A 26,875-nucleotide genomic window follows, 5' to 3' on the forward strand; every position below is an offset into this window, starting at 1 on the left:
GAGAGAGTGTCACAGAGATAACGGAGGGACTGGAAGGCTGTCTAATATATACGTAAACTATCCCGAGAAACACTATTAAGAAAGTTTAGAGAACAGGCTTTAAATGATTATTCTGGGAATATACTACAACCCCCTATGGATCGCTCACATAGGGATCGTGAGGATAACATTAGAATAATTACCGCACGCACAGAGATATTCAAACACTCGTTCTTCTCGGCCTCCATACGTGAATGGAAAAGGAAGAAACCCTAATAATTGGTACAATGGGACGTACTCTCTGCCATGCTCCTCACTATACTTGCAGAGTATAGACGTAGATGTAGGATAATAATAATAATAATAATAATAATAATAATAATGAAATTGACAGAATTTGAAGACCTTTCAGGAAAACAAAAAGAGTATCTCCCAACCCTCTACTACGAGAGTTCCACATCGATCATGTAGCAATATCGAGAGGTGCACAGAAGGAAATTCAAAATGTCTAAGTCCTCAGGGGTGCAAAGTTAAATTCAGATCACTTTCTTTCCACAATTAAGGTCAAAATTTTACCAAAATCCCATCATATTACGAATACTAACCATATCGCGAAGTTTGATGCAGAGAAACTTAGGACTACCGAAGACTTTAAGATGAGTTTGAATCATAACAACGATGAAGAATGAGAACAGTTAAAAGATGCAGGACTAACAGGGCGAAGGGAACGTTTCGGCCGGAGACGAGCGGAAAGCGTGGGTTGATTGCTGCTCTCAGAAAACGCCAGAAAATCTGAAGAACTTCCCAGAAATAAGAAAAACAGCGCAAAAACTATTAGAAGCCTCAAAAGAAAATATGAAAAGGAGGCTTAATTCAAACAGAAGAGGACTTCCGAAAGAACAATACACGAGATTCTTATAGAACATTCAAGACTAGCTTAAGTAGATATGATCCCCAAAGCTCAGCTTTAAGAACAAAGAAAGAAAGATAATGTATGGAGACATGGAAAACAGTCATATTTGGCGAAATACATTGAAGAGCTCCTGAACTGTGAAGCGCCATCTGAGACATTCAGCTACAACGAAAATGAACCAAATCTCGACTCCGTACCACCAAACGTTGATGTGGTTAGGAGCATCATAAATATCTCTAAGAGGAATAATAAAGTTCCTGGAGAATCATTGCAGAACTCTTGATGTATGAGAATGAGAATACAATCATCCAACAGATGCATTTTGTAAGTAAAAACAAAACCCGAGGACCAAAAGTTTCCTGCTCATATTCGTAGACTTCAAAAAAGCTTATGATTAGGTAGACAGGCGGACACTGTTTCAAATTTTAGAGGAGATGAGTTTGGACAGAAAATGCAGTGAAGTGATCAAACAGACATCAAGCAACACAAAATCCAAGTACAAGCTCTCCCTTTGCTCTCTAACTGTGTAATTGATGAGATGATCAAGGAGTGGCGACGAGAAATGAAAAGAGCGGGTGAAAAACGACTGAGGTGCAAGACAAAAAACACGCATAGGCTATCTAGCATTTGCAGACTGTAAAGTGATATTTTTCTAATCGTTAGGAGAGGCGATAAACCAAACCACGCAACTAAGACAGACAACTAAAGCAGGCCTACACATATATCGAGAAGACACTGTACATGACAAATATTACGGCAGCTCCTAGATGGATGACAGCAGGAGCGAAATTTCAGGAGGTTGAGAGATTGAAACAGCTGGGAGAATAGGTAGAAAGTGGGTTGTTAGAAAAGGAAGCAACAGGAACAGGAATAAACAAAATGAATTTAACATACGAGTACAAAGTAAATGTGACCATCTACAATACTTTTATCGATGCAAAATTGAGACATTACCAGAGAATGATCCGTCCTGAAGTCTTATACACAACAGTAACTCTTAATCTACATAGTACGAACACGAGGACTTAAGAGATTACAACTGGCGGAACGAAAGCGTCTTATGAGGATATTGAGACCTAGAAAAACAGAAGATGGTGAATTTAGAAGACGGACAAACAAAGAATTGTGCATGAAGATAAGAGTCTCGGACATCATCCGGAAAAGGAGCGTGTTCTTCTGGCGTATCTTTAGCTTAGACCAGGGGAAGTTAAAACCGCAAATAATGCAGTTTCAGGTAAAAAAGGGAACAAAAGTACGCTGGATCCAAGAGGTACAAAGGAATCTGGAAGGAATGGGAATACAGGAACCAGAGATATGAAATAAGCTGATTTTTAAACAAAAAAAGACAGGTTTTCATAGGCTTTGAGGACAGGATTAGACCCAGAACAGAATCATCTTGGGCAGAAGAGTGAAGAAGGCTGCGAAGTATGAGAATGAAAAAATACTGGACAAGTAGGCATACAAGAAAAAACGAAGCTGACGCATATTAAAGTGGTCAGGAGATGGCCAAAACGAAAAGAATGATGATAATAATATCATTATCAACAACCATTTCCCTGCCAACTATTGGCAATGTAAATTCCTTCCACTAGCCGTATTAGAACCAGCTCCCCACAGATCGAATGCTCACCGCAATAACGCACATTAGCAATCTGGCTATGGAGGCAAATACGGAATGGGTACAGCGGCTAAAACAGCTATATGTCGTGTAACTGGAATTACCGAGCAAACCTGATCTGCCGACGTATCCGGGAGTTGACACAGCCCACTGTCTCCCTCTGACGTGGAAGCCTATACGTGGACTCGAGAGCGGAAAACTCACATTATTAGCTCGTTCATTCTAATCCTGCGGCAGCACGCTTGGCAAATGCCAGACGATTTTAACGAAGGAAAATTGCACTTGAGTCATTTCCTGATGAGAACGGCGCTTCCAGCAAATGAGTCTGCTCAACAATTGCACACAGTAGGCTACTTTATGAGTGCAAACAAGTGATTGCGCTGCGACACTGCAAAATCACAAACACTAATTGTTGTTCGAATCAAGTGATACAGACTCAAAACACTAGCAGTTTTCCTTCACAATAAAGACGATACTGTGCCTAAGTGAAGTCATGACATACTCATTTATCACCCGGCCTGCGCTTAATAAGCTCCCCAGCATTTCTAGCAAAACCGTTGCCGCTTGTGTGTCGATACCCGCTGCACGACATGAAACAAACAGATAGGTGGCAGCACTGCGATGTGTTGAGTATCAGTGACAATTCAAACATGTAATATACATATTTCTAGAGTAGAGATTTGACACTGGTACATGTAAAATGTCATCGTTCACAGTTTTGTTCAGTGCGGGTCAGTTTAACGATCTGAGCAGCGTGGATAAATGCTTTGTTGTCTACTATGAACGTCTTGAAGTGGAGGTGAGTTTTGTGAATCTTTATTCAAAGGGCACAGACACAATGGGTGGAGATCCTTAGATAAACTTAAGATAAATTTGTGAATTACGTTAAATACGTGCATAGGAAATAACTTTAACTAAATATGAGTAATAGAGTACGCCAGTTTTATGACTATTCTATTGCGGTAGTATTCTCGCTTCCCGAGCACGGGGTCCCCGGTTCGATTCCCGGCGGGGTCAGGGATTTTCACCTGCCTCTAGATGACTGGATGTTGTTGTGTCTTCATCATCATCATCATTCATCCCCATTACGGTCGGAGGAAGGCAACGGCAAACCACCTCCACTGGGACCTTGTCTAGTACGGCGGTGCGGGTCTCCCGCATCGTTCCCCTACGCTCTGTAATGGAGTATGGTACATCATCATCATTAACAGAAAGAATGCCCTGAAGAATTGAGGTGTACGATCGAGAACAGGGCTCTGCAGAAGCAGATATCACGCTGACACACAAGAAATTATGCTGCTGCTGATCAAATTTTTCATACAAACAGTTCGTGTAAGACGGTGGGCACGTACAGTCATATAAATAAAAATTACATCAGACGTTCATATTCTTGTGGTAAGAACATTACTGTAATGACGGAAATGAAGGTTCGTGTCACGAATGATCCATCACGGGGCGAGTTACGCATGGGAATTAGATGATATCGGCATCGGTTATCTCAAATTTATCAATGAAGTAAATGAATTTTAAGAAACCACAAACAATAAAGGAATGGCTTGAATTGTACAAGATAGAAGACTTTAGTGATTAGAAGAAATGCGGAGGGAAACCAAGGTCCGATCGACGAAAGTTGTGATCGTAGAGAGCTAACGTGACTTCAGACACACACACACACACACACACACACACACACACACACAAGAGGTTTCCAAAATCTAAGCTCAGACCCAGGTACAAAAAAGCGAGGTACCAGCTGTATCAACGTAACGTAGGTTAGGTTGCAATAACTAGGTACGAACTACCGATCCGCTCGCAACGTCGGGCATTTCTTTCGTGTAGCGGACAAACCGCTAAGCCTAATAGTTGCAAGGAAAGCATTATCAATCTTCAAACCTTAAAATTTAAACTAAAAAAAGCACAGGATTGTCTAAATTTGTGTCTCCATCAGGGTGATCATAAAGAGCCATTCTCGGTCGAAGTTCACAGGAAAAAAAAAAAAAAAAAAAAAAAAAAAAAACTGCCAAATAGTGGTTACACCTGAGTGCGGTAAAAATGTAAATGCATTCGGCTTCTTATGAATGTGTGACAAGAAATGCAACATTTGAAGCGTTTGAGCGATGAAGCCGGCCGGGGTGGCCGAGCGGTTCTAGGCACTACAGTCTGGAACCGCGCGACCGCTACGGTCGCATGTTCGAATCCTGCCTCGGGCATGGATGTGCGTGATGTCCTTAGGTTAGTTAGGTTTAAGTAGTTCTAAGTTCTAGGGGACTGATGATCTTAGAAGTTAAGTCCCATAGTGCACAGAGCCGTTTGAACCATTTTAAGCGATGAAAGTCAGTGAAAATATTACTTCACCTGTACAGGTTAGATACCCGGATTGAGGTCCGCCAACGAATGAGCCATGCGGTCGTGATTCCAAAGTACTGAGCGCAATATAAAGACCATCCTGCACATCAAAGTGGTTTAACAGTCCAGGTTCTGTCCCTCCATTAAGCAATAACTCTTTTTGTATTACAGCAGAAAAATGTCCGACCCCGCTTGGTGAGTAAGTCGCAAATAATCTTCGAAAAACAATGAGTATCATTCATAAACAAGACAGCACTTTTGCCTGGTAAGTGGTCCATGGAACACGACGTGGATATATGTGGTCGGCAACTTGTATGTAACGTAGCCCAGAACCCAGCGTTGACGAATTGTACGGATGGGAACAATCGACCGAATAAAACCGAACCCGTATTTTAGTTCTGAGCAACCGGTATTTGTTTGGTCTCAGTTACAACATACGTTTTTTTCTTTTCTCACTTACAACCGTGTATAAAACCGGGCATACCAATTTGACGTAGATGCAATGCTGCAATTGTTGGTTTTTAAATAAAACGTTTTTCAAATGAGTAATGTTTATTTGTAAAATTTCCACAGCTTTGAAACATATGGGGGTTATAGAAACTGGGAAAAGCTATCATCGATGTTTTAATGACAATGATGACTATAGTCAAACTAGCAACAAACAGATGACAATAATCCGTACAACGCTGCGGAGGCAGTAATGTGCCTGTTGCCGTGTAGCTTATCGGACGGTACGCATGTACGTGCAGTGCCAAGAGCTTAGGCCCTACCCCCACCTGGTTTATGCGGTAGTTTCTCGGTGTTGTCCTCTGACAAGGGTTGTATTGCAGAATGGTACTAACCCCTAGCTTGGAAGTGTTTTACGAAGGGCTGTAACAATGAAATACAATGTTTCGTTTGCTTTGAAAGGTTAAAAACGGGAGGACGCACGACAAACTTGCGACAACATAAAGAAGAGAACATCCATAAAGTTCCTTGGAAGAGAAAGTTCATTTGATTGATATACCCGCAGTTTTATTGATCTACTATAAATCTGGGATAACTGAACCCTCAATTCTGTAGTTTCTTCAAGGTGAAAAATGATCCCATCCAAAGAAACGATAAAAGGGGAAATCTTGGAATGTGACATTTCGCTCTCGCCATAGCCACCACACCCGTCTCCTTCACTTCCGTAGTCTTCGGTGCCGACAATGAAATCGATTGATGCCGCAGCTTCGAGCCCACATCGATCGTGATTTCCGACTCCTTCACCGCTATCACTATTGTTCAATCTTTATTCCAAGTCTACTTTTATTACAGGAAGTAACAGAAATAAAAAACCGAAAACTGAATACTTCAGAAACCGATTATTTTGAGCGGTTTTAAGAGTTATGTTAAACTGGAGATCGAAAGGATTGGTGTAACGGAAAACCGGTTATTTCAACGGTAAATGCCATCGTCGAGTTGTCGACACGCGTATAAATCATGTGGAGAGAGATTTCTCAATATCATTTGCAGGCCCTTTCTCTCTCTCTCTCTCTCTCTCTCTCTCTCTCTCTCTCTCTCTCTCTCTCTCTCTCTGTGTGTGTGTGTGTGTGTGTGTGTGTGTGTGTGTGTGTGTGTGTGTGTGTGTGTGTGTGAGAGAGAGAGAGAGAGAAAGCGTCGTTTGCTCAAATCCACGCCATCCATGTTAACATTGCACATTTATTTAGTAGCGTGAAGATTGGGAGGAACACTGTCTCTAGTGTGAAATTCCTGCCCTGCATCGCCAATCTGCACCCTATGAAAAACTCAACTTTTGCAGTTGACGGCGGACTGGTCCTTTTGTGTGTGTTTGGGGGGTGGGGTGGGGGAGGAGGGAGGGGCGGCTTGCTCTCGATCAAAGTATGATCACTGGATCTGTCCTTGACTTAGACAGCAGGCTATGGTCACAATGGCACCGACACTGGGGGATTCCGCCGACGACGACCGGCATCAACCAAAGAGGGCCCATATTTTCAAATCAGTACACCAGGTCGTGCGCGGTCTCAGTGTAGTCCATCTCAGCGGCCGAACTTAAATACTTTGGTCAGTGGAATTCAAATCAGCTTCTTTTCTTCGGTCGAATCGACCGACGTTCCCAGAGGCAAATTAAGGATTGTTAGAAATTTTTAAGTTTCGTACAAGAAAGGAGTTTGTGGCATACTGAAGATGAGAAAGATAATAACGGGGATATTAATCGGCATCTCTGTACTGAAACTGTTGTTTTATTGGAAACAACAAGATTCGAAGGAACTTTTCAGTGAAGGGTATATCAAGCGTTTCCGGGGAACGCCGACAACAGTGCAGGCGTTGTCGTATTGCATAAACGAAGCGATTTATCTGACATTCAAAAGAGCAGGATCACTGGGTTTCGGGCAAACGGCTAAGTCTGTTCGCATGCCGCATTGGTTGAAGTACACTGTGCAAGGCAAAATGGCGATATCCAATACAGGTGCCGACTCAACTGTGTTGCACCACAGGCCATAGACGGCAAGGGTGAACGATGGTTGCGGAGATGTATACGGGCGAATAGACGTGCAACTGTTGAGCAACAGACAACGTAAATGAACCAAAGGACGACAAACAGTGCTTCTCAACGACCGCTCAGCGATCGTTGCTGCGCTTGGGTGTCCGCAGGAGGCGTCTGGTTCATGCACCCATGCTGACTGATGTTCACCGGCGACTAAGGCTGCAATTTGCAGGCCTGTACCGCAAATTTAAGTCCACTGAGTGCCGACAGGTGGCCTTTTCAGATGAATCACATTTTAAGCACGTGCGGCGTGAAACATCTGAAAGAAAACACCCTGGAACAATCGCCGGACTGTCCAGGCAGAAGGAGGGAGCGTCATAGTCGGGGGAATGTTTTCGTGGCATTCCCTACATAATCTCGTTATTATGGAAGGCGCAACTGATCAACATAAGCGTGCATCTATCCTTGGGGATAGTTCTTCCTCGGCATGTTTGCCGCACTCCCCTGGCCGCCAAACTCCCCGGATTTAAACCCAAATCAGAATCTGTAGGATCACTTCGATCGGGCTGTTGGTGCCATGGATCCTCAACAGAGAAACCTAGCACAGCTGGCCATGGCATTGGAATCGGCATAACTCCATACTCCTGTCGATACCTTCCAGAACTTCACTGATACTCTTCGTGCACGTCTGCAAGTGGGCACAAAGCGACTGGACAGTGTACTTTATTGATAGTTACTTTATATCAAGTTATGCATGTTCTGTGGCCGTTTAGCCATTCCACTCATGCCTACACCTGATGCAGCATGTCATCTGCAACACTGGCGGAATCAGTATCTGAAACGTTAAGCGTAGATTGTAGCTTCACAAAATTATGTGATCAAGCGAGAAACGTAGAGATAAAATTGGCGTATGTCAATTTTGATCCTTAAAACTTCTGTCGCGGATCTTTTTTGGGTTGTAGTAGGTGACGCTAGCTGTCAAATGATTATTATTACTGCTTATTGGCCTTTTTATGCAATTAGGACGGATATTCTATTATATGATCTCGTTTGCAAATGTGGTGTACGTGTTTCCACTGTTTAGTGCTTACCTGTTAGGAGCATCTTATTCTAACAGTTTTGTTTCTCTTCCACACGTATGCTGTATGATACTCACTGAGGATTAATCGTGACAGGGCGCAAGCACTGTAACAAATATTTGGAAGGACGAGTGCAAGATCGCTGTTTGGTGGGAGGGGGGGGGGGGGCATGTGTCTTGGTACTCTGTTTCTATTTGAGCTAGGACCATGGGGTAAAAAGCTTTTGGTTTAGACCGGATTAGCGGCCATTTGTATAGCCATTAGAAGATTGTTTTTTGTGGACGTGTTACACTATATTAAGCAAGATTTGAACGATGAACCGGAGGTGGCTCCTCGAGAAGTTGTGCGGATCGATTAATTTCTTTTGCAAAAGATTTTCATTGGGCTGAATCGAATGCTCATATAATGACACCATTTGTACGTGCAGCGTTCGGAATATACTTGAAAAAACAGGCACCTTTAAATAACTCTGCACTGGAACGAGACTGCTGGTTCGAATTTGGCCCACCGGCGCCTCTGACCTTGGTCTAAGATAAATTTTTAATCTTTTGCCAAATCTTGCTTCGTTTGGATTTGATGTGCAAAAAAGACGTATTCCTAGGAGGTTTATGAAGCGCGCAACTTCTCTATACTTGATTCTTTTGCGAATCTGTTCGACCTTAGCACGAAGCTAGATAATTGAACAAAGTCAAACGATTTTTTTTTATCCAATAATCTTTATCCGTTGTCGAGATATGATGGCTTCAAGTCGAGATAAATGTATGAAGTAAAATTCGTTCTTACGTGAACTGAATGCACAGAAACGGTTTAAAATGAATCAAACAAAAAATACATTCTAACGATAAAATTGAAAACCGCTTTCAAAAATCTAGCTTCTTTTGGATTTTTAGTGCAAAAAACACGTCTTTATGAGTTTTTACACGCGCCACTTCTATGTCTCAAACTTGTGCAAATCGATTCATATTTTGTAAGGTGGTACACAAATACATGAACTAATGGTCGTCCTGTTGTTTTATGAAAGCTTTATCTGTTGTTACGATACAAGCAACATGGTACGAGAGACAACAAAAAACCTATACCGGATCAGTCGTCACCCGAGTCAACAAAAATCTATATCGTTTGTCAAGCTATTGCGTTTTAATGTCAAAATTATGATAGATTAAAAACTGGGAACCAGAGCGAAAAATACTCCTAACGTAGCACAAAAAACTCGCAAATGCCATAGGCGGAATTAGGAATGTAAAGAGGTGCACCAGCTTTTCGACTTATATGGCAGCTTCAAGGACCTTTAAATGGAAACATTTTGACATATTCGCACTTTCTTACGAGTTGACTCTAATTCTCCAGCGCAGTAAGCTCTCTTAGACCAACCCTGTTGCTCGGTGACGGTCGTAAGAACAAATATATACACATTTATATACTTTTACACATTTATATACTTCTAGAGAGTGGTGGGTGCATTTGTAATAGGAAGTATCCGAGAGTGGGGGGTGGATCTGTAACAAGAAGTATCCCAGAGTGCGGATGCGTGCACACGCTGTGTCATATTGCACGACGTTACAAATGCCATGTTGGATGTCATGATAGTTTGTGTCATGTTATACGGCATGGCATGATGTATGACGTTACTGTACTTGACACGATGCATTATATTACAGGGCATGGTCACTGACAAGTAAAAAAGCGCAATTACGTTGAGATGATGTGATTTAAATGGCTCTGAAGCTGCCAGATACGTCGAAAAGCCAGTTCTCTTCTTATACAACCCTAACTAGCCAGGAGATGCTACGATTGGAGCATTTTTCATTCTGACTGACATATTGATTTTGAATGTGACTATGAGTTATCTAGATTAAGTAGCAGAACGTTTCGCTCTTCATCTCATATATTCGTAAAAACTGTCTGGTTATTCCAATAACCGAGGAAAAAGATTCTAACCTCCCGGATAGAATAGATTCTAACCTGACCATCTCGATCTCGTCAAAAGCTAACGAAGAAGATAGAGCGCCCGCAACTGTCGGACGACCTCTGACGACGGCATCGGTGACTTATCAGTCAGTGGCTGTGTGCACGCAGTCGTGGGGCGACTTCCCGGCCGCTCGTGACGCCACTGCGCGCTGCGCGCTGCTGCAGAGTGTTTACGGCGACGGGTCCCTCTCCCTCAGACCCTGCGGTGGGAGGGTTTGAGTTTGCCGGACAGTGTAGTGACCAGTGAGAGGCTCGCCTCTGCGAGGTGCAATTAGAGCGCGGCCCGCGGGCCCGGCGTTCATTAGGTTGCGCCGGGTATCGATCACCCCGCCCGCCCGCTCCGGCGCCGTCTCTCACCGTCTGCGTCCAGCGGCCGCCGCGTGCTCCACCTGCAGTCTCACTGCACGACAGCAGCCGTTATATACTTTCAGTATCTCCACTGCTACCCTCGTAGCTTATTTTCTCAAAAGTATGGCAAACACGAGAGACAGACACGAGTCTCCTTTATGTCTACAACAAAAAATACGACCATCGAAAAAAGCAACTGAATTACAGAATGGGAAGAGGGCAAGAGATATATAGTATCAGGTATGACCTAATTTATTATTTCTTTACTACTACCTCCATTCGAACACATTCCGCAGACAGTATCGAAATATCCCGCTGAATGTGCCTACAAAATTATGTCACTGTAAGACACACAGTTATAGAGTTATGACATCATAAAAATTACGCTAATCGGCAATGGAAGTGCATGGCAAAATTCGCTACAGATACAGGTGAAAGATGTGCAAAAATAAGTGTGAAATATGTTAAATGTATGTGACACGTGCGTGAGCGGGCTAATGCGCGGGTAAAAACGACCTCCTGACCTCTCTGAATCGATTTCTACCAAACATGGTACACATACTATTTACCGTCTGGAAAGAAATACTGTATGGGTTAAGTACCAGTAACCTTCTATTGTAATAAGGGTGACAACGTGAAGAGAGAGAGAGAGAGACAGAGAGACAGAGAGAGAGAGAGAGAGAGAGAGAGAGAGACAGAGAGAGAGAGAGGGGGGGGGGGGCAAAATGGGCGGAAATGGAAGAGGAAGAGAGGGCGAGCACAAGCGAGAGAGCGCGACAAGAGGGCGGGAGCCGAGAGGGAGGGGGGTCGACAAAGAGACATTCTGAACTTAGAAAATAGTTACTGCAATAAACAGAAATTTGTAGTAAGGTCTTATGGGACCAAACCGCTGAGGTCATCGGTCCCTAAGCTTACGCACTACTTAATCTAACACAAACTAATTAACGCTAAAAAGACAACACACACATATCCATGCCCGAGGGAGGACTCGAACCTCCGACGGGGGGAGCCGCGCGGACCGCGACAAGACGCCATAGACCGCGCGTCAATAAACAGTAGTCCTGCATTCAGGCTGACCTGGTCACATTGGTAAAAGTCAAACATCAGGCAAGACATGAGTACACTGCTCAGATGAGGCATTTCGGAATTTATCCATCATCCGGTACCTAGGAGCAATTGCTGCACGTAGATATGGCATTTTCAGATGTATGTGAAACAAACATTCAAAGACTTCTTACAATTCTGCAGTGTGTGGACCAAGAAATTTTTATCACCAGGTGGCACTACAAAATGTCTAATGGCGCGAAGGCGGATCAACAACTGTACAATTTATAGTACAATATGTCTGATGGCTGTGAATCAGTTTATTATAAAAGAAATATTTTCTTTATGCAAATGGTAATGACTTTACAGTTGTAAAAGTTTACACAAAATGTTTATTAAGCAACTGGAAGCGGTATATCTACGTGCAGCGGTCGTTCTTGGACAGACGTATTACAGTTTTTGCCAGCTGGTTGCAATACCCATCTATTACTATGTTATTTAAAATATTTTTGTAGATTATTTTCGGTGGATATATGATGACGGATAAATTCAGAAACACTTATGATCAATAAAGTCATCCTTTGATTTCTGACTTATCTTCGCGACCCAGTCAGCCTGAATGCAGAACAACTGATTATAATAATAATGGTCGCTTGCGACCTGCATGACTGTCACATTTATATAAAATTGTTACTGTGTCCCAAGATCATATCTCTGTCACCTGCTTCTCCACTCCACAAGACACCTTGTAGTGTATAGCAGAAGATTGTTTTGGTACCACTATCTTTCCCGCACTTTCTTGTTCCATTCATCAATGGCGGGTGGGGAAAATGGTGCATGGTGGAAGGTACCTTGTACCACTAATAGTCATTTCCTTTCCTGTTCCACTCGAAAATAGAACGAGGGAAAAACGACAGCCTATACGCCGCCGTATTAACCCTAGTTTATCTTACCTTCGTAGTCCTTGAGCGAAATGTACATTATCGGCAGCAGCATTATTCTGCAGCCGGCCTCAGTACCGATTCTCTAAATTTTCTGGTCAGTGTCCTGTGAAAAGGACGTCGTTCTCTCTCCAGGGATTCCCGCTCGAGTTCAAGAAGCATCTCCGTATATTCGCATCTTGACCGAACCTGCCGGTAACACATCAAGCGGCTCGCCTCTGAATTGCTTCGATGTCTTCCTTTAATCCAGTGATAGTCAATCTGGTACCTACCGCCCATTAGTGTCCATTCCGTCTTCCGTGGTGGGTGGTACGTGATAGGGGTTTCAAACACATTTTCATCAGGTTTTCATACAATTTTGACAAAGTATTTGGTACGTGATTATTATTAGGTATATACGTTTTAGTTTGCTGCGTTAAAAATTTTGTAAAGTAAACCGAATTCCCTACTTTAAACTGGCATTACTAAGGAACCGGGTAGCGGTTAGAACATTTTACTACTAATACGGAAACAAAGCGGGCGGTAGGTAATAAAGGTTGACTAACCTGGCTAAAATCCGACATGGTGCGACTCCCAAACACTCGAGCAGTACTCAATGTGTCGCACTGGTGTTCTGCACATACTGTCTTTTACACGTGAACAATGTTTTCCTAAAATTTTGCCAATAAACCGAAGTCGCCCATTCGCCTTGCCACCGCCCCTCCCTTCGATCCGTTCAATATCTTATAGCTCTGCAACGTTACGCCTACAACACAAACGCCATTGAAACACTGCAGGATTGTTTTTCGTGATCATCTGCACTAACTAACATTTTTCTACATTTGGAGCTAGCTGCCATTCGCCACACAAGTAGAATTTTTGTCTAAGTCATATTCTGCATTCCTACAGTCGGTCAACGACGACACCTTCCCGTACACCACGGCATCATCAGCAAACAGCCGCAGATTGCTATTCACTCCGTCCTTCAGATCATTTATGCATAGAGAAAATAACAGCCGTCCTATCACACTTTCCTGGGGCACTCCTGACGACACCCTTGTCTCTGATACAACACTGGTCTTCGAGGAAAACATACTGGGTTCCATTACTTAAAAAGTCTTCGAGCCACTCACATCTCTGTGAACCCATTCCGTAAGCTAGTATTTTCCTTAACAATTTGCAGTGGCGCACCGTGTCAAACGCTTTCCAGAAACCTAGGAATAAGGACTGTGCCTGTTGCCATTTTATCCATGATTCGCAGGATATCTCGTGAGAAAAGGGCAAGCTGAGTTTCGTACCAGCGATGCTTTGTAAATCCGCGCTAATCTGTGGACAGAAGCTCTTCCGTCTCAAGGAAATTTAGAGTGTCCTCAATATTTCTGCAGGAAAGCGTTGTTAAGGATATTGGCCAGTAAATTTGCGTCTCTGCTCTTTTAACTTTCTTTTTACAGAGGTTTTTTCTTTCTTTATACAGAAGACACCTACGCTTTTTTCCAGTCGCTTGGGACTTCGCGCTGAGCGACAGATTCGCGGTAAATCGAAGCCAAGTATGAGGCCAATGTCGGAGAGTACTTTCTGTAAAACCGTATTGGGATTCCGGCCAACCCTAGTGACTTATTTGTTTTCAACTCTTTCACTTGCTTCTCTACGCCAGGGATGTCTGTTCCTATGTCCTCTATACGGGGGTCTGTGTGGCAGTCAAGCGACGGTATGTCAGTATGCCCCTCCTGCGTGAATTTCTTAAACGTCAAATTTAAAACTTCAGCTTTCCTTTTTCTGTCTTCTGTTGCCACCCTACACGGGTCAACGAGTGACTGGGTGACGGCTACGCCCCGCTTAGCGATTTTACGTGGGACTGCGATTTTCCGGGGTTCTCTGCAAAATCTTTGCTAAGGCATGACGGCAGTAGTTGTATGCCCCGCTCATCGACTTTTTTTACACACACCCACGAATTTCCACTAACTTTACCTGCCGTCGTTTGAGCGTTCGTTTCTGAATCCAAGGTGCAACAGCCTCTGTTTCCTCAACAACTTGTGCAACTCTTCGCGGAAAATACTCTCTCGAAATTTCAATAGCAAACCCCTCTCTGATGCACGCCGCCCCTCTCCTAGCGACTACCGGTGGAGTTTGTTGAGCATCTCCGCAACGCTCTCTCGGCGACTGAGCGATCCTATGACGAAACGCGCCGCTCTTCGTTGGATCTTCTCAAGCTCTTTTGTTAAACTTACTTGGTAAGGGTACCATAATAACGTCCAGTATTCAATGATCGGACGAATGATTTTTTTTTTTTTTTTGTGCGTCACGTCTTTCGTGGACGAGTTACATTTCCTTAATATTCTCCCAATAAGTTTCAGTCCGTCACCTAATTCTCCTACAACTTGTTTTATGTGGACATTCCACTTTATGTGGTCCATGTAATCGAACAGCAGTCAATTCTTCGCTTATTTATGTTCAGTACATCACGTGTATTTACATTCGGCGCCAAATGACAGTTCCTCTTCAATCGTCGATTCTCGGCCTCCTAAGGTACAGGGGTAGCATATTATGAAATACTGGCAAGTTCAATTTGAATTCTATATTCGGTAGCGAATTCAGTACCGAGTGACTGTTTCACAGTAACAGTATACTGATATTAGACTGTCACATCTTGCGTGATCATATCGCGTGCGTGGAATCAGACGCTTGAAATAGTAAAAAAAAAATTATAACTACAACACAGAAAATTTCCGAAGAGTGGAATAATATGCAAATTTTGCAAGAAGGTAGGTTCAGAATGTGGACTGTGACGGTAATGAATGCGAAGTGGGAAAACTTGCTGAAGCTGTGTAATACATTAACAGTGTGAGGTCCAATTCTAGGCTGACGCTGATAGTACCAGGCTAGGTTGGAAAATAGGGCACACATGCTTGAACAGAACAAAAACAATTAGGAAGATCGGGCAAAAAGTACATTAAAATTAGTTCTTAAGCTTCAAAAAAGACACGCATTTATTTTTCAACATTGTCACCCATAACGCTAACACATTTCTGCCAACGTGCAACAAGCTTTTTCATTCCGTCACTGAAAAATTCTTCCGACTCTACGACTTGGCAGCTGCCTTCACCTCATCTTCCGAGGTGTAATGATTGCCCTTGAGGGACCTCTTGATCAGACAATAAATAAATAAATAAAAATCCCAAGGCGCAAGGCTGGGAGAGTAGGTGGAAGTGGAATCGTTTCAAGCTTTAGGTTCCGCAGAGCCTCTTCAGTTGCCTGCCATGTGTGTGACGAGCGTTGTCTTGTTGCAAGATTATTGGCGCCAGGATGACCCTACACGACCAACTAGACGTCGGATTTTTTTTTGAGTCCATGTACTGAGAAGAATTTACCATCGACTAGTTTGCGATTTATACCGTCTGTGGCAGTGAGCTGACGTCCGCTGCATCTTTCATCAACGATTATGTCTTTCCCAAGCTTGCAACCACTAATTTTCGTACCAATTGATTTACAGCAGACGTATCAACAGCATCGTCCTCATAAACAGCCTTTAAACGACGACGAATCTCAAAAGGGGTCACTTTTTCAGCAGTTAAAAATTCGATAACGCTGTGTAACTCGCGCTGACATAGCACTAGAACACGTCTCCATACCTCGCTATTCAAAACACAGGATTGGACGCAACGCATTCAAACTGCGCATGCGTATAGACGGGGAAGTTACCTTTCACAAGCTACTTGATGCGTTTCTCAAGGTCATTTAGGTTGCGTTTTACAAGCAAGTGTGCATAGCTTTTCAGCCTACTCTCGTATATCCAAATAAGATATTTTTAATAAGAAATATGTTAAGATATTTCTTGTAGAAAAGGCAACTGAAGTGTGACAGAGATTGACAAAGCAGATGCGTCCCAGTAGTTACGCACTTGTTATGTCACAATTCTTAAGCCATCTGACAGGCATAAAAAACCTTTGGGACTTTTCAGTGTCCGCACTTGATGTTGCACAGAAAATCAGCCAAGCAATTAGACATTTCTAACAAGTCCTTGCCCATGGAGCAATAGTTTCCGCAGCCTAACATGGGACGCGCCCAAGGTTTTATTCGCTAATGCTTAATGAATTACGGCACATCGACATACTCTGTGAAATAAATGGTCACATGCTCTCGTTGCTCGTTTTGTTAATTACGGAGAGAAGATGTACCTCCCTAAGGTGCTGTGGGCCACGCCGAACCGCCCTGTTGACACTGGCTGGGAAGAGGCGTGGCGACAGCACGTGCCACGCGTCCTGTTTTTTGCTGGGAACACTTTCACCACGCTAACAGCCTGGATACGCGTCGTGCCGTTATCGTGTCACAGATTCGGCAGCGAACTGACGCACAGGACATTCTTTTTTCTTCTCTTTTTCAGCAGCGCCGCCAACTTTTTCCACTGTACGAGTAACTCGTAAATGTCTTGCCCAGAAGTTTCCAATGTGTTTAGACACAGTCAGTAAGGTTTACAGATAATGTTTCGCTTTGTTAATGGGTGTGGTGAAAGAGTTCCCTAGAACACTGCCCAAATGGGTCCCACCCGCCGTCGTATTATAGGGTCCCACCCGCCGTCGTATTATAGACGCGTTTCGAGGGATTTTTGTCGAACACCGATCTGTGTGAGGCTCTGAGTTTAACTCTCTGATATGTGGAAAGTCTTCGTTAGTGGATTTTTTAAGGAGTAGAAGCATGTAATTAATTTTCATCAGCAAAGTTAAGTTTCGATTTAAAAGAAGAACTAAAATCGTTGCATCGATCCCTGTCGAATACGGGACTGACATCACAGTACAACGAGATTCCAGAACGACGTAATTCGTCAAACTGGCATCTATGGATGTTTCATGTCCCATAAACGCCGACGCACAAGTAGCAGTATGTGAAAGTTCTTGACTAACATTCTATAGATGCCTCTGAATGATATGGTTGAATTATACGCTGGTCTATAATATCTGACCACATCCTGCCCTACACACTGAAATGTAAGAACAAAAACGTAAGACTACAGAAGGATAGAGTATCACCATCAATCGACAGTGAGATTTTTGGAGGTAGAGGATTAATTCTAAACGAACAAGAATCGGAAAGGGAATCAACAGTGGCCTTGATGAGGAATCCACCACAAAATTGCCTTGAAATTATATACAAATGATGGTAAATGTAAATCAGAACGGCCTGACGGAGGTTTGAGTGTAACAGCTACCTATGGTTCTAATGCCTTTACTATTGCGCCAGTTCACTTGGTACTACGAAAAGTATATTAATAGGTACACAGGTCCAACTACCCACATATCTGCAGATTGTATCTCCCAGTTTAGATTCATTTCATTCATTTAATATTTCTTTTGATTTTCGTGGTACCTGATACCAACTGCCATGCTCATTAACCACAAAAGATTTGATGTGTAATATGACTTGAAGATAGTTAACTGGAATGAAGCCAGAAAAAACTGATTTTAGCAATAACATTAGGCAATTTAACTTGTGAAATATTAACTACTGAGAGATAACAACAACAACAACAATAATAATAAAGAAATACGGATTTGTGCGTGACTTGTATATAGCATTTTTCGATTGATGATGGTGATGACCAAGAATGACAATATTAGCTGGGTTCATCTGATTTGTTCACTTTACAATCATCAAATTACGATTTTGTTCCATATTTTAAGGAAGTGAAGTAAGTTAGCTGACTGAATTGCATATCATTTCATAAAGATGGAGCTGGCTACCGAGGAAGCCAACCTCTTCATACGTGAAAGCTGGAGTGGTGTAGCACGAAGATTTATGAGCTTTGGTTTCCTACCATAACGGTTGTGAAGTAATTTCATTATTTCATCGATTATTGGCGTTGATTAACACCGTAATTCAGAAGCGAAAAACCAGAGTAACCAGACGATCATTATACACAGTTATTTTATTATACATAACTGGTTTCAGGCCCAAGACCATTTTCAGATGGCGGATACGTCTCTTGTCACATTATGTTAATATGGAATGTTCAAAAACATTCTACTGTGGAAAAACAAAATCGATCGTATACTACACCGCACAGTGTCCCTGATTTAACGAGACAGATAAGTGAGGCGGAATTTATTGAATCCAAATTCAAAGCAGTTGGTCTGGTACTTTGGCTAACAAGAGAGTGGTTTTAACGCGGTTTACTTTGTTAGTTTATGAAAAAGCCGAGCGGGATCTTAATTTGCAACTCAGAAAAATAACTGATATGTAATCAGTTCAAACATGATGAAGGATAGAATGAAGTTTGCACGAGTGACAAAAAGATGGTACACTGGACTTTCCTCCCTTACACCTTCACAAGGCAAACCACATTACAGTGGTGGTGTAGAGGGCATATAATGTCAGTATTATTCTCTCCCCTCCCATTTTTCCTATTCCATTCGGGGATGGGGGCGGTGACAAATACTGTCGGCAGCCTTGTGTACAGACCCGAATTACTCTAATTTTAGCGTTGTGGTCAGGATGTGTGAGGAAGTACTACATCGACTCATTTTGGAACGTAGGTTCACCGATGTTTTAGAGTAATGCTCTCCGTGATGCATGTTTTTATTGTGAAATTACCCACTGCTGTTAGTTGACCACTCCTGTGCAATTATGCTGACTAAACAAACACGCGAAAAATAGTGCAGCTCCTCTTCGACTTCCTTTTCTCTCTTTCCTTAATCCTACTTGATGTAGGTAACTGGCTGACGAACAATACGCAAGAACTGTTCCAATGAGGGTTTTGTATGTGACGTCTTTCCTGAGTGAATGCTGATTAGGCCAGTTAACGACTGGGGCAGCACAAAGGGCATCTGGTCACAACAGTAAAAAAAACTGCCAAACCATGAAACAATGCAGACCACTAACAGTGAATCGTCAAGGCCACGGAACAATTGCTAAGTAGAAGTTGAAATTATTGAACCCCAATTTCACTTATAGAGTGAGTGTTACTTGACTTAACTAAAATGTGCTTTAATGTAGACAGCTTCTGTTAGCTCCATTCAATATGGTACACAAGTGAAATAAAAGATGTCGAGCGGCCAGCGCTCAAGTGATTACCTCCTTACACTAATATTTCGGCTCTGTGTGTTCTACTTCTGAGTATGTGTTAGACGATATCTACAGCACAGATGCAAAATTTTTTTTGTTGACGTGCACTATCGTAGGGAGAAATGATCATCGTAATAAATTAAAATAAGAGAAATCAGAACTCGCAAAGAAAGATTAAGTGTTTATTTTCCTCGCACGCTGTTCGAGAGTGGAACGGTACAGAAATAGCGTGAAGTGGTTAAATGAACTCTCTGCGAGGCACTGTTTAACCTACCGTCGACAGTGAGATAATTTAGAGACCGAGCAAAAGCTCTGAGTGTTTTTTAAGGAGGGGGATGGAAATCGGCCGTACCGCTTCAAAGAAACCATCTCACTATTTTCCTGGAGCGATTTAAGGAAGTGTGCTAACATGTCTCTGTCACTATTTCAAGTTATCTTCGGCATCATGAGGACATTCGTGGCTGATGCTCTAGAGGTAATAAGTGTGCCTGGAAAGCGAAAGGTCCCAGGATCGAATATCACGGGAGATTTCAGTCCACCTTTAACATACCCTCCAACTCTCAACCATCTAAAGATTCGCCAGGAACGACACGTGGATCGGATTCTACCTTACACTTTCTTAGCTAGGATTAATGGGGTAAGTTAGAACCACCCAAGTCGTCGAAGATGTGTCCAATCGAAAGACGTTCACAGGCCGTGAGCAACACGGAATTGTTATTACTAAGTACTGGAGGAACAATATGGGAATTGTGATCCCGCCTTGATGCAAAATACTTTTCATTATTCATTTACTTATTTATTCCCCAACTAGTTTCAGCGACAAATATCGCCATCATCAGCAGGTTCTTTAAACGTAAAACATGCAGAAAATAGCATAGTTATAGAACATTGTAAAACATTATTACATTTGTACTGTTTGTTTTAAGTCCGCAGCTCGTGGTCGTGCGGTAGCGTTCTCGCTTCCCACGCCCGGGTTCCCGGGTTCGATTCCCGGCGGGGTCAGGGATTTTCTCTGCCTCGTGATGACTGGGTGTTGTGTGATGTCCTTAGGTTAGTTAGGTTTAAGTAGTTCTAAGTTCTAGGGGACTGATGACCATAGATGTTAAGTCCCATAGTGCTCAGAGCCATTTTAACCATTTTTGTTTGTTTTAACTGTTATTTCCTGTGAAAATTTTCATACGTTACAGTATAGTTTTTAGGAATTGTTGCCGCTGTTTGCGGCGTATTTTCTGTGCTTTCTCCGTTGCAGTTTTTCGGCATACATCACGTCATCTGCAACTGTGTGAGCGGCTGTTAGTAACCAAATACTAAGACGTGAACTTACGTATGTCATCGTAAAAGAAATGCGGTTACGGTAGTGTTGTGGATAGTTTTGGTGTGCACTAGGCTGTTACTTAGTTTGTCGTGTATTCACGTTCACTGGGGCTTGTAGCTAATTTTTTACGCAGAAAAACAAAACTTTTGGACTTTGTTCATAATCCAAAACATGTGTCGCGAGGAAATGTATCGCATGTCGTAAACACTTCGGCAACTGACTATCTTGCGACCGAAATAAGCTTAATATAGTATGACACTTTTTCATTTTCCTCTTGACTCAGTTTCTTTCCGTCAACGCACTCGAACATGGTGTCCATCGGTCCATCTCGTGCGAGGTGGCTGTTCTGACTTCGATGGTCGTTTTGACTAAGTCGCGGGATGTGCAACCTCTGTTGGTATGTCCATTCCTTCAAGATCTTTCATGACCTTTACGACCAGGGAACTATCGTTTATAGTTTCGAATCAGGTAGTAGGTCTACAACTCTGCTTCTGGCCTTTTTTCTCGTAGTTTGAAGCTTTATTGTGAAAAACTTACAAAAAATCTATAATCGAAGTATTGGCCATCACTGGCCATTCCTTTCTCCCGCCTTTGGGTCAGCCTCTGAATCGCGTAGCGGAAGAATTGGGTGTCTTTTGAGGAGATTCATGAATCAATCCAATTTTGCACTTGTTCATATGACCGGAAGTGCTGGTGAGTTAGGATGTCCGCCATTGATCGAAAAAGGCGGTGGTCAGAGGGAGTAATGTCTGGAGAATGCAGTAGGTGGGATAGAACTTCCCTTTTCAACGTTTCCAAGTACATTTTGACGGGTTTTGCGACATTGGTTCGAGCATTGTCATGCTGCAAAAATCACCTTTTCATGTTTATCGCTGTATTGTGGCCCTTTGCCCTCCGTGCTCGGTCCAAAAGCATAACGTAATTGACTATTATAAAACGGCGGAAACAAAGTTGCAGACCTAATATATTAAAGATTCTTTCAGTCCAATGGATGCTGTACATCCATCTTTTATGACATCCACATAAGCTGTAGTTAAGAAGTCGTGAAGCACCAACTGCCAAAGACAGTGCCATCGCCGACTAACAATCCCGGCTGCACCACTGTTCCAGAAGAAATTCAAGCTTTATCATGATGATAGAAAGAACCAAAGCAATACCACAGGTGGAAACTTTTAGAAATAATTCGCAGTCGCTGAAAAGCCACGTAAGCATTTCGTACGGAAACTGTGGAGAGTGCAACATGACGCAACTGACGAAAAGAACGAAGTGGCGCAATATTAAGATTATCATTCGGGACGACTGCGGTTTACGTCCGCTTTCGGTCAAGATTTAATTTTTCCCTGAGTTTCCTAAATCGCTTAGGGGAAATGACGGTCGATTTCCTACCCACAGGCGAGTCTCAGTCTTGGAAATACTGAACAATCAAAAAACCCGTAATTTTGACTATTTAACAAAATATCTCCTACGTTCTTAACGCCAGTGAATGATAAATCAGCATAATGCTACAGTGGACGAGTGCCATCATCTAAGGATGGGATTCACATAGAAAAAATGTTTTTTTTTTATTTATTTTTACTTGTTTTGGCTTTCCTGCTTGCATAGTCACAAGGCAGAGCCCGGTGCGATATTTCCGTATCGCGGTGATGTAGTTTATCGAGTTTGCGACGGCGGTGGGGGCTCTGAGGGCGCTGCCGCTGCCTTCACAAGGGCGGGTCGCAGCTGAGAGCAGGCCCGCCGCCGCGCCTAACCACATTACTCGACCCAGCGACACCTGCTTCCCCCACCCTGCAGCCACACGCGCCGCATACGGGGATCGACACCCCACGTCTTGACACTTTGCCGTCACCCCAATTGTACGAGAGTATCGCAAATGACGAACTGACTCTCAATGCCGACTCAAAATTTCATTACGAAAGACGAGGGGCCGACACGTCTCACTATCGACAAAGCCCACCAAAACTTTAAGGACGAGCTAAAGTAACATACACTGGAGCCAAAGAATCTGGTACACCTGCGAGCACGCGGAAGTGTTGCAACATGACGTGGCATGTACTCGACTAATGTCTGAAGTAGTGCTGGAGGGAACTGACACCGGGAACCCTGCAGGGCTGTCCATAAATCCTTACGGACGTAGAAATCTCTTCTGAATAGCACGTTGCAAGACATCCCAGATATGCTCAAGCGGAAGTGTTTAAACACAAAAGAATGTTCCTGGACCACTCTGCAGCAATTCTGGACGTGTGGGGTGTCGCATTGTCCTGATGGAATTGGCCAAGTCCGTCAGAATGCACAATCGACATGAATGGGTGCAGGTGATCACGCAGGATGCTTACGTACGTGCCACCTGTCATAGTGGTATCTAGGCGAATCAGGGGTCCCATATCACTCCAACTGCACATGCCCCACACCATTACAGAGCCTACATCAGCTATAACAGTTCAGTGGTGACACGGATTCATGAGGTTGTCTCCATACCCGTACACGTCTAACCACTCGATACGGTTTGAAACAAAACTCGTCCGGCCAGGCAACATGTTTCCAGTCATCAAAGTGCGACGTCGGCGTTGACGGGCCCAGGCGAGGTGTAAAGCTTTGTGTCGTGCAGTCATCAAGGGTACACGAGTGGGCCTTCGGCTCCGAAAGACATTAACGATGATGTTTCGTTGAATGGTTCGCACTCTGACACTTGTTGATGGCTGAGCACTGAAATCTGCAGCAATTTGCGGAAGGGTTGCACTTCTTTCACGCTGAACGATTCTCTTCAGTCGTCGTTGGTCCCGTTCTTGCAGGATCTTTTTGAGGCCGCAGCGATGTCGCAGATTTGATGTTTTACCGGATTCCTGATATTCACTGTTCAGCCGTTAAATGTTCGTACGGGAAAATCCCCACTTCATTGTCACCTCGGAGACGCTGTGTCCCATCGCTCGTGCCGGCCGGAGTGGCCGTGCGGTTCTAGGCGCTACAGTCTGGAGCCGAGCGATCGCTACGGTCGCAGGTTCGAATCCTGCCTCGGGCATGGATGTGTGTGATGTCCTTAGGTTAGTTAGGTTTAATTAGTTCTAAGTTCTAGGCGACTGATGACCTCAGAAGTTAAGTCGCATAGTGCTCAGAGCCATTTGAACCATTTTTTTGAACCAACCCATCGCTCGTGCCCTGTCTGAGACACCACGTTCAAACTTACTTAAATCTTGATGAACTGCCATTGTAGCAGCAGTAACTGATCTAACAACTGCGCCAGACACTTGTTGTCTCTTATAGAGGAGCATGTTACCAGAGGTCACTCAGTTGTGCACAGGAAGTTGGTGGTCACATGGCATGAGGTCAGTCTGACTGTGGTGCCAAATGGGGCTGGCCCCACAACACAAGGTAGTTGAAGGAACGGGTAAGAACAGCGCATGTCAATCAGCCAGCAGTTACGGTGCACTGTGGTTGTGTTCTTCATTGCAACATGGTCCAGAGACATTTGTAGGACTTAACACAGAGAATAATAATCGAGAAACTGGAAGAAATACGAAGTGTGACGATTATACACCAGGAGCTTGTTACTGCTCAGGGCATCGTCTCACGTGCATGGGAAGCGTTCCGAACGACAGGCACTGTTGCCCGAAGGAGAGGAGGTGGCTGCCCATGGTCAACTACACCAACAGGTGACCATTACATTTGCAATGGGCAAAAAGGGGACCACGTGAAACAATGACACGGGTCAAAGTTTATCTTTTATTACATTTTCGTTGTTCTTGCAGTAAAACTTCAGCATCAGGCATGAAGTTTTAATTTATTTCTCCTTTACTAGTGAACTACTTGCAGTCCAGTTTGCAGAGAGTATCCACATATGCCATTGAAACTCCCTGCAAAATTGTATCATTGTACGACGTATAATTCAGGAGATAATAACATCACAGACATTTAGATCCGAGAAAAATTTGCATTTTCTTAAAATGGAGCGCAAATTACCCACTCTGCATTCATCCTATGTTCCATAATGAGAGCACTTAGCGACTTCCAACAAACCTTAAAATAATTTAAAATCTTTTCTTGTTTACATGCTTAACATCAAAGATTTATAACATTGACTTCTTTGTAAAGTAATGACAGGTTCAACACTTAACAATCGTGGGTTTATGGGTAAAGTACTATTACGAGCAAAAGTACTGAGTAAAAAAAAGGCAACAGAGTAGTAAGCAAGGCAACAGAGTAGTAAGCAAGGCAACAGAGTAGTAAGCAAGGCAACAGAGTAGTAAGCAAGGCAACAGAGTAGTAAGCAAGGCAACAGAGTAGTAAGCAAGGCAACAGAGTAGTAAGCAAGGCACTAGTGTAGTAAGCAAGGCACTAGAGTAGTAAGCAAGGCACTAGAGTAGTAAGCAAGGCACTAGAGTAGTAAGCAAGGCACTAGAGTACTCAGTAAAACGAATTGAGTGGTGAAAATCGGTTATTAAATAAAATGAAGTAGTAAAAAGTGCAGAGTAGTAAAAAGTGCAGAGTAGTAAAAAGTGCAGAGTAGTAAAAAGTGCAGAGTAGTAAAAAGTGCAGAGTAGTAAAAAGTGCAGAGTAGTAAAAAGTGCAGAGTAGTAAAAAGTGCAGAGCAGTAAAAATTATCAAAAGTATCGAGGAATAGTATTAAAAGAATCGAGTAATAAGTATCAGTGCATCGAGTAAAAAGTGCCGAGTAATTAAGTATCGGTATCGAAACCAAATTACTCGATACTAAGATGTATTGATACTTTTTCGACGACCCTAGCAGTGACGGCAGCTTGCATCCAGTACTTGGCACAACAACATCGCAACTTCGGACCTTAAACAAACGTCAGCTGCCATCTACTTTGAACCAGACTAGAGTGCTACAGTAGGAGCGGTAGCAGCAGGTGGTCACTCACTGTGAGCGGCGCGGGTCCTGGCGCGCGCTTTGTGGCGCTCCATGGCAGATGTAGGCCGCGCCTTCTCCTTGAACCCGGCGCTCGCGACACGCACTCACGCACCGGTCCGCTTGCTCCACGTATCTCGGCCCATTACCGGCGCCGAAAACGCTGCTGCTCGCTTCGCTTCCGTGTGTGCCATCTGCGAGACGGCGCTCGGCGCAGCCTCTAATGCACCGTCGCCGCCGCACGTAGCTGACGCCGATCACGTGTAGTAGTAAGAACTTGTACGACCCGTAAAGCCATCATCGGAAGCCGAACCACGTCGTTGCAGGAAACTCCGATCACGGTGAAGCATCAATCACGGCGAGCGGACAGATCTTCAAACCCTCCTCACCTCCAGTAGTGAAGCACCTTTAAACTGAACCGTGTGTGCCTCAGTTACGCACTGCGAGAACTCGATAGGTTCCCCTGCCACTGCAAGCCTTCCCCTCCCACAGCCGCCACCCAACCGACGGTCTTCGCTTTGCAAACAAGAACGTGTGAAATACGACTGTGGATTGCAAGGGGCCGGAGGTAAAAGGGTACTCGCGCGTCACGGCTGACAATGTCGACAGCCGAGTTATAGCGCAGTTACGTAACGCAATGTCGCCGTTAACCTCCTACAAGGTCCGTGTTCGCATCCAGGGCCAATCGAAATGACCAACAAGCCTGTTTCAACTTCGCCATCGTTACCATCGCAGTAGTCTTTTCCCCTATTTGTGCCATAAATTTCTTAGGCACAGAAGTACTTCATCGAGGAACAGAAAGGAAAATTTAAAGCCCACTAGCTCAGCGACATTTTCTTATCAATGGTATTCGGGAAACTATCCCAGCGTTCCGACTAATAGCAGAGGGAAGATTTATAACAAACGGGGAAGCGGAACCACACCGCACAAGAAATCCATCGCCTTCAGGAGATATTAC

The 26,875-nt window shown here is 43.5% G+C and overlaps 1 protein-coding gene across 4 annotated transcripts in view; it reads right to left on the reverse strand.

Moving 5' to 3' along the window:
- LOC126475478 (uncharacterized) overlaps positions 1 to 26,339 on the reverse strand; it is a 507,316-nt gene extending 480,977 nt beyond the window's left edge. For 2 of the 4 annotated variants that reach the window (XM_050103374.1, XM_050103371.1), the window contains exon 1: positions 25,931 to 26,338. In XM_050103374.1, the coding sequence (XP_049959331.1) occupies positions 25,931 to 25,973 (43 nt within the window). In that variant the 5' untranslated portion in view covers positions 25,974 to 26,338. Of the gene's footprint in view, positions 1 to 25,930 lie in introns of all 4 variants that reach the window. The other 2 variants (XM_050103373.1, XM_050103372.1) reach the window with 2 other exon arrangements.
- Positions 26,340 to 26,875: the final 536 nt, after the last annotated feature.

This window comes from Schistocerca serialis, chromosome 4 (assembly GCF_023864345.2).
Source record: "Schistocerca serialis cubense isolate TAMUIC-IGC-003099 chromosome 4, iqSchSeri2.2, whole genome shotgun sequence".
NCBI lineage: Eukaryota > Metazoa > Arthropoda > Insecta > Orthoptera > Acrididae > Schistocerca > Schistocerca serialis.